The sequence below is a fragment of the Ursus arctos genome, unplaced genomic scaffold (assembly GCF_023065955.2).
Source record: "Ursus arctos isolate Adak ecotype North America unplaced genomic scaffold, UrsArc2.0 scaffold_20, whole genome shotgun sequence".
Taxonomy (NCBI): domain Eukaryota; kingdom Metazoa; phylum Chordata; class Mammalia; order Carnivora; family Ursidae; genus Ursus; species Ursus arctos.
In genome coordinates this window covers 8,799,441-8,812,379 of record NW_026622875.1, presented here as the reverse complement: position 1 = coordinate 8,812,379, position 12,939 = coordinate 8,799,441, and the positions used below count along the sequence as shown (strand labels likewise).

At 40.4% G+C, this 12,939-nt stretch overlaps 1 protein-coding gene across 1 annotated transcript in view; it reads left to right on the top strand.

The window, feature by feature from the left end:
• Positions 1-128: 128 nt before the first annotated feature.
• TIPARP (TCDD inducible poly(ADP-ribose) polymerase) overlaps positions 129-12,939 on the top strand; it is a 30,276-nt gene continuing 17,465 nt past the window's right edge. The window contains exons 1-2 of the mRNA XM_026497345.4: positions 129-396; positions 3,625-4,587. Of these exons, the coding sequence (XP_026353130.1) occupies positions 3,671-4,587 (917 nt within the window). The 5' untranslated portion in view covers positions 129-396; positions 3,625-3,670. The remainder of the gene's footprint in view (positions 397-3,624; positions 4,588-12,939) is intronic.

Sequence of the window (12,939 nt, the reverse complement as noted above, 5' to 3'; positions counted from 1 at the left end):
ACACTTCGCGCGCCTCCCTGCGAGCGAGCGCGCACGCGCACGTGGGGCGGGCCTCCTTCCCGGCACCCACTGAGCGTCCGGCCCTCTCACCCCACCCCTCTCCCCCGCTGTCCAGGCTCCGCCTCCGCGACGGGGCAGCCGAGAGGAGGCGACCGGAAGCCACTTTAAAGCAGAGCTCGGGGTGACAGGCGAGCGAGCTGCATCGGGAGTGCGGTCGCGGCTTTCTGCACTCCCGGCGGCGGAATGGCCCGTTCGCTGCTTGTCGTATCTCCGGCCTGCGACCCTTAGACGCCCAAGCCCACTCTCCGCGCCAATCCTCCCGCGCGGACGCTGCCAGCGAGCCGGCGGTGCGGCGACCCGGCTCCTGCGGTGCGTTCTCTCAGGCTGCGCGATCAGGTAAAGGGCTCCGGGTGGGCTCTGGGGGACGGACGAGAGACCCTAACTGGGATGGCGGGCGCGGACGGGGACGCCGCCTCGCAGCCTCTGAGGGATCTAAGGTGATTGATATTTAGACTGTGAGGTTTTTTCTACCGAATTCACTCGGATCCCGTCAGTACCGGGATGGGATTGGTTTACACTTCTTAATCACTTACGGCCTCGGGCAGGTGTATAAATCGGAGGAGGACACAGGGGTTTAGTCGTCGCCGGCGTCTCCCCGTTCCCACTTGGTCTGGGTGGGCGCGGGGGGCGCGTCTATGCGGCCTCCCCCGCCGGGCGGACCCCGAGCGCTCTGAGGCGGAGGATCATTTCGCAGATCGAGGTGCCGTGAACGGCAGCTGAGGGGAGCCTTCCGGCAGACCCGCGTTCCGGCTGCAGCCCAGAAGTTTGCAGGCTGTTTTCAGATCAACTTTGAAGGCGCAGAAGTCTTCGCCTTCCTTGCCTCCACCCCGAGAGGCGCCGACCGCGTTTCCCCCTGCGCTTCTCGGCTCATTTCTGCGAGCCTCCGAGACTCGCAGGACGATCCTCTCAGGAAGGTCGGTTGAGGAGGCGAGGTCCATTAACTGTGGAAGGTGCGGTGAGGGGCTTCTGGGATGGAGGGAAGCCTGGGCGGGGGTTGCTCGTTGGGACGAGGCTGCAGCGAGGGTTCGGGGGCGCTCCGGTGCTTGTCGAGGGGGAAGGGGGGGTCGGATGCTCCGGAACGCCGGGAATTGGCCGAGCCGGGCGGCGCCTCAGCCGCGCTGCGCGGAGTTGGCGCGGCCCGGGGGGCGGAGCTGCGAAAACCGCCGTGGCCTGCAGGAGGCGTCTCTCGGACCCGGGCTCGGCGTCCCGAAGTCGCGCCGCGGCTGGTTGGCGCGAGTCCTGAGTTTGCAGCGGGTGGTTTCCGTGCACGGTGCCAGGGGCCGGGAGTGCGGGGAGGACGGGGGATATCACGAGGCGAGGGGTGGAGCGGTAGGTCGCCTGCAGCGGGGGGCCGGAGGAAGTGTCCTTCCAATCTTTATTTTTCTGTTATGCAAACTAATTGAGGAACTAGGTTCTAGTGACTTCCCCACTCCAGCCACTCCTCAGTTCTCTACCTCTTCCTCAGTTTTATTTCCGAGCCTGACTGAGGGCAATAACAGGAAAAGTTATAGTGTGTGTGTGTTGTGTACACCCCTATAAATAAAATTGGTTCAGTGTGTTTTCCCTTGAGTGGATGTGATAGGGGTGGCGCGCGCGCGGGTGTGTGTGTGTGTACGCGCGCCCGCGCTCACAGACACGCGCGAGGGAAGGCACAAGCGAGTTTAGTGTGGTGGAGAGGGAATACCACAATCTGTGCCAATTGTGCCCTGAGGCAAGAGCACCGAGTGATGAATAATAACGCCTAGCTTGGCTGCTTTCCAGTTGATTTATGTCTTATGTCAAGTCCCACCTTGTGAAGCTTTCCCTAACAATGCCAGCTCACATTGAACTCTTTTTTTGCCTTTTTCTTTTGTACTTATCGTGTGCGCTAACACCTGGTTATATACAGTTGAGCATTGAAAAACGGGTTTGAACTTTCCGGGGTCGCCTATATGCGGATTTTGTACAGTACTGTAAACATATTTTCTCTTTTTTGCTATTTTCTCAATAAGGTTTTCTTTAGCTTACTGTGTTGTAAGAATGCAGTATGTGATACACAGAACACAAAACATACGTTAATCAGTGTTGATTCTGGTTAACAGTAGCCTGTTAAGTTTTTCAAGAGTCAAAAAGTTACAAGCAAATTTTTCCCAGGATGGGTTCCTTGAACTGTCCCTACCCCGGTCTTGTTCAAGGGTTAAGTGTATTGTGTTTTATTTCTGAGTTTGATCTTTAAGAACTTTTTATATGTAGATTCATGAATCTCTCCAATGAGATTTTTAATATTCATTTTTTGGGGGAGTCAGTTTTATGATTTTGTTGTTGACCTGTAAAGGCTAACGGAACTAGTCATTTAACAGGTGCTTTTTCTTCAGTAATTCAGTTAATAAGTATTATAGAGCACCCACCGTGTGCGTGGTACTGATACCTGGGAGGAGTTGTTTGATGAAGTATGGACCCTTGCATCAATGATCTCTTTTCCTTTTAGTCAGTTGGCCAAGAGAAGATTAATTGCTCATCACCAGCTCTTCTACCTTGTACAGTGCTTAGTAAATATTTTCAGAATTGGTTAATGAATGTTAGATTGTGAAGGAAACACCATTTGTCATTTTACAAAGTTTTCATTGCTTTTTACTGTAAGTTTTAGTTTTTTTCAAGGGGTCTGATTCTTTGAGGAGAGCACTCTTCTTGGTCTCAGTAGTTCATTAGGAATTTGACATTTGGTGTGTGTTTTATATTCTTGTGTTGTTTTTCTATAATATGTCTTCATTTGTTTTAATAGATAAAATCATATGTGTAACTCTTCTGAAGACAAGAATAAGGAGGCCCTTTCTGTGAAGTTGTGTTTGGTTTCTAAGACAGCGTATAGTGGTTGCTGCAGATGTAGCTTCTGTTGCTAAACAAGCAGCTGGTATTCTTCCTCCAGTAGTGGTAATGTTTTGGGAATTGTAAAAGTAGACCCTTAACATCCTCCGGGAATGTATTGGAATTTAGTAATGCTTCAACATGCTCCTGGCTTTCTCCCATATGACATTTCAGTTGAGAGCCCTTGTTTCTTGAATATATCCTCATACTTTAAATTCACTCACTATTTAACTTTGAAGTTTATCCTTCATTTGGTGAACTTTTTTTTTTTTTAACAAAGAAACAGGTTTTGTCACCTCGTGGGATAGGTGATAAACAACTGTGAAGAGAACCACAAAGCAGAGATGTGGTTTCCCTGTTGTCATTTGTTAGCCACACTTATTTCTACCCCTCACCCCCCCACCACACCCTAGACTTACAGTAAAAATTCATACCCTAGCAGAATTACCCATTGTATATTGTCCACCAATAAATGTCAAGAGCCTGGTGGAAGGTCCTATCTCTTTACGTTTACCTGCTATGGGCTTTTTGAATAGACTTGGCTGCTTTGGAGCCTTAATTTCTCAATAAAATTTAAAATTGACCTATAAAGATGAAATATGGTATAAGAGGAGTGACTTGAGGGACTTAGTCACAGACTAAAACAAAACATTTTGACGAATGGATAGGATCCAGTTTTCGTCAGTTTGTAAATGATCATCTTCTTTCTTTTCCTGGTAGGATTTTTAGACTCTGAGGAGCAATTGGAGCTAATCCACACCACACCATGGAAATGGAAACCACCGAACCTGAGCCAGACTGTGTAGTCCAGCCTCCCTCTCCTCCTGATGATTTTTCATGCCAAATGAGACTCTCTGAGAAGATCACTCCATTGAAGACTTGTTTTAAGAAAAAAGAGCAGAAGAGATTGGGAACTGGAACCCTGAGGTCTTTGAGGCCAATTTTAAATACTTTGCTAGAATCTGGCTCACTTGATGGTGTTTTCAGATCTAGAAACCAGAGTGCAGATGAGAGCAGCTTACATGAACCTATAGTGAAAAAACCCCTGGAAATCAGTCCGTCATGTCCACCAGCAGAAAACAGTATGTCTGTCCTGATTCCTGATGGGACAAGTGTTGGGGGCCAAATACCAGAAGCCCATCCTTCCACGGATGCTCCAGAGCAGGTGGTTCCAATCCAGGATCACAGCTTTCCACCCGAAACTCTCAGTGGGACGGTGGCAGATTCTACAGCAGGGCACTTCCAGACTGACCTTTTGCATCCAGTTTCAAGTGATGTTCCTACTAGTCCTGACTGCATAGACAAAGTCATGGATTACATTCCAGGGGTTTTCCAAGACAACAGTTTTACAATCCAGTACATTTTGGACACCAGTGATAAATTGAGTACTGAGCTCTTTCAGGACAAAAGTGAAGAGGCTTCCCTTGACCTTGTGTTTGAGCTGGTGAACCAGCTACAGTACCATACTCACCAGGAGAATGGAATTGAAATTTGCATGGATTTTTTGCAAGGTACTTGTATTTATGGCAGGGATTGTTTGAAGCACCACACGGTCTTGCCATATCATTGGCAGATCAAGAGGACAACTACTCAGAAGTGGCAGAGTGTATCCACTGATTCCCAGGAGCACTTGGAAAGATTTTACTGTAACCCAGAGAATGATAGAATGAGAATGAAGTATGGGTATGTATTTATAACTACTTTAAAGCTGTTGTTAAATCCTATAGAGAAGGTCAAAAGGCTATAGTAGGGTGGTTTCTTTCAGTAGTAACCTAACAGGTTTTATTCTTTTGGCTGTATGCTATCCTGATTTTTCATGTTGGTTCAGTGCAGACTATTTACCTAACCAGACAATGAAGGTTTTATGATTTGAATAATTCATATGTCACTCTACAACATGTGTGTGCCTGAGAAGTTGCATATACATTGAATGCTGTGAATCAAATTCTTAATCGTACAAGAGAGCTTGCTTTTGAAAGAAAATCCAGGGTTAATCTTATAATAGCATACATAATGAATACCAAATTTATCTAATTTTAAAATTTTGCATATTGAGTAGCTGCTGTTTTTTAAAGGGAAATAATATTGTTTGCGGATTTTTGTGGCCCTCTTTCCATTTTGAATGGTACAGTTTTGTGTACTTCTTCTCAGACTTCTGAATCCTGCCCAAACATGTTAAATTTCCTTTAGTTTCCTTAAGGCTTTTTACCAGTAAGTTTATTATTCTACTTATCTTACAGATAAAATTATTCTACAATTCAGGCTGTTTTCTTAGACCTGAATAATGAGTTGAAGGGAAAATTTATCTTAATAGATATGTTTATCGTTTACATAAAAAAACAGTTATCCTCAAGTTTTTGTATGCAAAGCATGTGCATAAATAATCCAGTTCTTTTAGGTGTGGATGCCCAAGCAATATTCACTCAATAGGGAACTGAAACTTCCATATCTGAATTCCTATTTAATTGAACATAAAAATGAAGAGGAAATGATAGTTGCCACTTGTGAAGTTGCTAGTGTAATAACAGTGGTATATAGTAAGCAGTAATCTTTGTGTCTAGTTGTTTCTCCTGTAGTATAGGAGTATAGGAGTAAATATGTGATATTAATAGCTATTTGTCTATGTCCAAGAGAAAGGATTAAAATTATATGAGGGGAGAAGAATACATCTGTCCATGCTACCTGACTTGGGAGACAGTGAGGGCAACCTGACAGCTTCACAGATGATGAATGGCCTGATGTGGTATCAAAAGGCATGACCCATAGGAAGGAAAAATATGCTGAGTATCCTAATCCACAAGTCCAAGAGAAACCTTTTTTTTTTCCTTTTAGATTTATTTATCTATTTGAGAGAGCAAGAGCGTGCGCACGCACGCAGGTGTGAGGGGTGGGGGTGAGAGTCTTAAGCAGACTCCATGCTGAGTGGGTTGGGGCTGCATCTCATGACCCTAAGATCACAACCTGAGCCGAAACCAAGAGTAGAGTACTTAACCGACTCTCGCCATCCAGACACCCGTGAGAGAAACACTTTCTTAAGAGTCATCTTTGTTCATTGTTCACAGATAACTTGGGTTACACCAGCCCAGGTGTCTGGAGACTCAACAATCAAATGGTGTCAGTAAACCGTTTCTAAATTGTCTAATTTTGTTAGTTTTGATGTTAACCTGTGTGCAACATAGTGCCAGGGCATTGTTGGCATTGTAGAAACCAGCTTTTTGTTTTGTTTTTGTTTTTAAACTTGCTCCGTTTTAGTATTAGGTAAGTGGTTTTCTCTTAATATTGCATTATTTCAGTTGTATAGTACACAGGTCTGTGTGTCGTTTTAGGAACTTAATTATTATCATGAGACCAGAACTTTGGATCTTGCATTTCAAAAGAGCTGCATGGAACAAGATAAGAAACAATATAAGACCCAAGTTTAAGGCATTATTATATAGGAGCCCCTTGGGATAAAAGTAAGATAATATCAAAAATGTAGCTTAATTCATGGGCGGCTCAGTCGGTTAAGCATCCTACTCTTGGTTTTGGCTCAGGTTATGATCTCATGGTTGTGGGATCCAGCCCCACATTGGGCTCTGTGCTCAGTGTGGAGTCTACTTCAGATTCTCGGTCCCTCTCTCGCCCTCTCTCTCCCTCTCTCTTTCTTTCTCTCTCAAATAAATAAAATCTTTTTTTTTTTTTAAAGAATGTAGCTTTCTAATTGTTAATGTATTATCTTGATAGTATTAGGTATTCAAGATTCTTTGCTTGGGTAGCAAAATTCTTAGATCCTGTAATAAAGCTAAGTACTTTTAATTTTTTTCTTTTAAAGCAAGCTTTGGAGGAGAGAAAAATGTTTTCTATTTTATCTTAAAAATCTTTTTAATAAGGTATTGTCCAAAATCTATGTTGCCCATGAGCTAGCAATTCTAAATTGGTATGTCAAGGTAATTACTTTTATATACTCTCAAAGTCACTGTAATCCTTCCATCTCCAGATTGCAAAACTGCAAAATAGTGGCCTCCCACTTCACTCTTATGAAGCAAATTTCCAGTCCGCTGAGTACTTCAGCATCTTGGTACATTAAGTTTCTGTCTGTTTGAATTGGTCAGGAAGAAACTAGCAGGATTATTGTCCAACACATTACATTCTGTTACCATGAGAAGGCAAGACAGGTATTTTGATCTCAAAAAAATCCAAGAACTCAGGTCAGCAGCATATTGGGTGTTTTATTCTTTGGTAAAATTACTTGGCTAGAGAATTAGACCTAGATATAGGCCTGTAAGTGTACATTGTTGGATCAGTTATAAAGTAGTTGCAGTGAGTGCTTGATTTCCAAATCTGTTTTAATGAACTAAACTAACATTTACTTCTCACTTGAGAGACGAAGTATGAGTGAATTATTGTAATTACTAATGCTGCTGCTACATTGTTAATGGTAGTAAGTGGTCCTGCTCTGATAAAAATAGCAAAACGTATTAACAGATAATTACTAGTAAAGTGAAGTTCTCCATAGACAACAGTAAGAAATATAAGATTGTAGATAGCTAAGTGTCAAAAATTAGGCTTTTGGGAAGTTGACCTGTGGTCATTGCAACCTGGTTTTCCTTGTATTCCAAAGCGATGTTGTGTTTCCTGGCAACAAGATGCAGATAACGGCATGTTGAGCCTTGCTGAGAGATTCACAAACAAGCTGGAGCAGCCCAGGTTCACATGGTTACCACATTATTTGGCTAAAGCTATTAATCTCTGTGGTCAGGCCTGTAAAGCTGGTCTATCTGTACAGATTGCACATAACCAGGAAGTGTGTGTTCAGCTGTGTATATGCCCAAGTCTAGCCCAGCAGTGTGGATTCAGAAATAATGAATGTCAATTGCTTATCCCACTTGTTTTCAGCACTTTATATGACTTGGAAAATCATTATATACCGTATCGCTGTTACTTCATTGTATGAAACTTGGGGAAAGCTCATAGTTCTGGGTCTCTAGAAGAGACAGAAGTTCATAGTTTTAAACTGTACAGATAAAATTCTTTGTTTTGCAAATGTATTGGATTTAACATCTAAATTAATCCAAATTAGATGTGCAGTATTCATTTTATTTTCAAGAATAAAATTGGAAAGGAAGTTGAGCTAGGTAAGTTCACAGGTCCCTTCCAACTCTTTAGTCAAGATCCCTAGAAACTAAAAACGTTTAAAAAAGGATTTCAATAGTAAATGCTTATTTGGTTCATTATAATGAAATTATTTTAATTATTCTTTTCCAGTTTTGTCTTTATCCCAAAGTATGATACAATACCACTGTGCTCACTCTGCTTTTATATATCTCCAGATGTTTATTGCTGACATCAACTGGAAACTAGTTGTATGTATGAACTCCCCATATTTAGATGCCAAGGCTTCTTTTGCACACGGGATGGGCTTTGGAGAATTTCCAAATTCCAAATACACAGTTAAGAAAACAACATTGAATGTTTTGTTTTCGATTAAGAAAACATCGTCTCTGACAATTTAGGCACTCATCCTTAATAGGAAATGATACTAAATGGCAGGACTAAGCAGTTTTGAAAGAGCTTTACTAACTATGTAGAATACTGTTGTGGTTAATTGAAATTGTGAAGGATGTGCAAATTTCTCTTTAGCAGCTGAGATCACCACCGTTTTTTGTATTATATTCATGTTAAAGTGTGCCAGAATATAGAACAGTCTCCTAGATATTACCACCCATGAAGGAAAGGCACTCTGCAGACTTTACTTGTAGGTAATCTGTAGATGAAAATAAGTCCCAAGTGGTAATTTCTAATCCTGAATTCCTGAAAGAAGGAGAGGGTGAAGAAGAAAGTACAAACCTAGACTACATGGTTAATTTTTCTCAGAGGCCAGTGTTCTTTTCTCCTCTTTTGGAATTAAAGCTTATTGATACGAGAGGAAGTTTTACTAGTTTATGGTTTAAGCGCAGAGTGGTGTTATAGTCTTACTTTTGAGTGATTTTGATTGTTAATTACTTTTAGAAGATTGTTGTGGTTTTTTTTTAATCTGTCCAAGGGACAATACCATTAGATAACGTCACAGGAACTCCGTGAAAGAAGACAGGGAGAAGTGCATATTTCATAATACAGAGCATATGCTGCTGTTTTCTATTTGACTTGAGGAGTGGATTGTCTAAAGTAGAATGAGCTCCTGACTGAACTATACTGGAATAGTTAAATTAGCCAAGTTAGCTCTGGTCTACACAGCTGTGATGACATAGGAACTAACTCATTATGTGTTATTGATAACACTGGAGAGAGGAGAACAGCTGAAACTTACTATGCCTTGTGACTTTTTGGTATTTCTTGAATATACACAGCTGGATGAGTTTGAATTTATTTAAAAAAATTCCTGCCTAAGAGAAAGAGAGAGCTCCATAAGCAAGAACTGTGTTTGAAGTGACTTTTCAAAATGTGTGCCTTCTGCTTTAGGATAAAGCAATCCAATGAATTATTTTTTGTACCTCTTTATGCTCTATTTACATATGAAAGAAAACTAATTGGCTTCTGTCTATACTAATCCAGAGAAGTTACTGGGTCTGTGTAGAGCTATCATGGGAATCAATAGCAATCATCCATTTATTCCCTTTCTGGTTTTTTGTTTTTTGTGTTTTTTTTTTTTTTGTCAATAAGCAGATTAGACTTTTTGAAGCAGCTGTCACCTGGCTTCAGGTTGGGGTCAGTCTGTTCCTGAAGTATTTACAGTAATGAAAATGAACCTTGCAAAAGCCAAAGATGTATAACTTTTAAATCAAATAGTTGAAGGAAATAGTTTATAAGGTTATCTAGCAGTCCCTAAAAATAATTGCATGATACAGTATGCATTTTCTTGAGTTGACTCTAGAGCTTTTATGTTTTATTGTAAATAAATGGGGAAAACATGAGTATGCTCATCATTTAAGATTTCATTCTGTATATGTGGAAATGCAAAAACTGCAATTTGATTAACTCTACTATATTCCTGTAAATCTATTTCCTGCTGTTATGCTAGAATTTCTAGATTCTGGATCTGCATTCTGCCATAAAGCAAGTAAATTTATAAATTCTGTCTGTGCATCTCTGATCTTAGTTGGTGATCCTTAGTTTTATATTGGGCCTGGGGACTTTCTAAAGGGTGAGACAGTATTTAGCTCATACAAACCTGGGCTACTCAAGAAGTACCACTAAGATCCAGCCATTTGAGATTATGACTCGTTTCCTCTGACCTCTTTTATTTCTTATCCTCTGATATGAGACCACCAGATTTTGCATCCTTTGTCTGATTGTAATAATTTTGATCACTTTAGGACCTGAGGTCCTCTTAATATAAATCAGCAACCTTTAATAATTACTAGTGTCCTGTTTGAGAGTTGCACTTGTCTTTTGGTGGAAGGAAAACTTAAGTACGTGTATGTATCATTTTTGCAAAAAGAAAAAACACATTTTGAACTATAAGATGATTCTTGATTACTGTAGAATAACTTTATAAGGCTAGTTCTGGTAATTAGATACTGGTAAGTTTTGCAAGAAATTCCCTTCATAAAAGCAGCAGAATGTCCCTTTTAAAATAAAACTGGGAGTCAAACTGAAGTGAAGTGAATAGGAGTGATTTTGTATCTTTTTGAAAGATACTAGAGTGCAGAGGGTTGAGCTATGTTCTGTTTCATTTTGGGTTTGAAATTTTAAAGTAATAGTTTACGACCTGGGGTTGAGCTGTACTTTGCAACACCATAAGCACAAACTATACGAAAGAATAAAATACTTCTAAAGTTCACCGTTTTTAGGAGCAAACAAGTTACATTTTAGATATGAAGAACTTCTTTAACAAAACCAAATGTATTATTCTTATATTTATAGATTATTTATGATAGTGCTTTTAGGGACCAGAAATTATACTGCACACACTTGGCTCCCTTGAAAATCCCTGTAGGTGTTAAACCTCATCCAGCCCAGTCCCTGACACATGAACTAAAAGCCTTGGAATTCTAATACAGATTAATTCCTTGTTAATAGGGGACTTTAAAATTGCAAGGGTTAAGTTCTGAAATACATTTTGAAATCGGTACGGAAAAAAAGGATTTTATGTATAATTCCATGTATTCAACTTGGTAATTTATAAGTTTTATATTTGATTTGTGCGAAGTTACAGTATTGCAGTCGTACGCTAACTGTACCAATTCTGTGATCAGTAACTTAAATTTTAGAAGTTGATGATATTAATAAACTTCTAATTGTAAAACTTATTATTTTCCTTGCTGACCTAACCTGTTACTGTTGCTAAAACAAGCGTAGAAGGGAGTTAACTAAGCATTCCTATTTGCTGTGTCCACACAACAAAATCTGTCTGTCTCCTTGATCTTTCTCTGCTATGTGCTATTTACTTACTGGTAACACCCACTTGGCCAGTAAAGAACCTTTGCATGGTCATCACAATGAAAGGGTAAGCTCTTAAATAGTGAGAATGCCAGTGACTGTTCCCTCTCACATTTTACAGAAACCAGTGATTTGCGCGTATGTGTGCCACAAAATATGTCAGGAGTATATTAGAATCTCCCATGACTAAGTTATTTGAGAAGGAGTTCAGGAAATTTGTATTCTTTATGCAAATGGATGTCCTTTATTTTGGCTCTGTTGCTTCTGAGCAGAAGGAAGGATTTGTGAATACTCTTTATGTGAAACATAGCACTTCTCACATGACTGGAAAATATGTTTAGGCCATACTTACAGGAATTTCTCTTTGTTACAGTTTTTTTTTCGTTCTTTCTGGGGGCTCCTGGGTGGCTCAGTCAGTTAAGCATCTGCTTTCAGCTCAGGTCACCATCTCAGGGTCCTGGGATCAAGCCCGGCATGCTCCTACCTCTCCCTCTGCTGCTCCCCCTGCTTGTTCTCTCTCTCTCTCTCTCTCTCTCTGTCAAATAAATAAATAAATAAAATACTTTTAAAAAATTTATTTTTCTTCTTGGATTGAGATTTTTTTTAACTGTCCCTTCTCATTTGACATATAGCCATAGAGTTTGGGTGACCTTCTTTACTTGAAATTTTTACCAGCACTGAATAGTCTGGGAAGAATGGCAGGGATAGAGGCCCAAGGGTGATTTTGCTTGCAGTAATGTGTACGCTTTCAGAATCTTGCTTGTACCTTGTGATCTTCACAGCTCCTGCAGCTGATTAGGGCGTAGAGAGGGCAAATGGCACAAAATACTCTAAATAATTTCCTGCTGCGGTTGGTCTTTGGTTTCTGACTGTCACCTGGCTTTGCTCTTTCATTTCCAGGCATTGAGAGAATAAAAATAAGCACAGGAGAAATAGTAGATTTGCCTTCTGAGATAATAAAAGAAAGACATCCTTGAATGGGGGTAAAATATGTGAAACAGAAGGCACCTTGCTTACTTACTTTCTGATGTTTCAATTGTCCAAATGCTGCCACACATCAGAAGCATTGTATAAAATGTTCTGCAATTAGTTTGTTACCAAAAAATAATTTAGGCTGTCTTAACTATTGAATCTGTCAGAGAAACTTGGCTTCAAAGAATCCTCTCCCCTAGAAAAAGTTACTGATTTAAAGACCTATTGAAAAGTTTTGTGATCATAGTTAATGAAATGGAGATAATAAAAAAAGTATCTCCTAATATGTTTTCTGTAGGAAGTCTTTTTTTTTCTTTGAGAAATTTGCTTAAAAAACCTCTCAGGAAGTGATGAATTCTCTATATGGTTAGTTTGTGTACATTCAAATCTCTAGTCTTGAGAACTTCTTAGTCATCTCTGGATTCTCATAATAAGCCATCAAAGTGTATATTTTTAATTTGTTCATTTATCTTTATCTATATTAACTGGGTAAAAAGACAAGTCTAAGTTGAGAAAATTTTGAATAAAACCCTTTTTTAAGGAGTTTGTAATTTTATTTATTTATTTATTTTTTAAGATTTTATTTATTTATTCGACAGAGATAGAGACAGCCAGCGAGAGAGGGAACACAAGCAGGGGGAGTGGGAGAGGAAGAAGCAGGCTCATAGCGGAAGAGCCTGATGTGGGGCTCGATCCCATAACGCC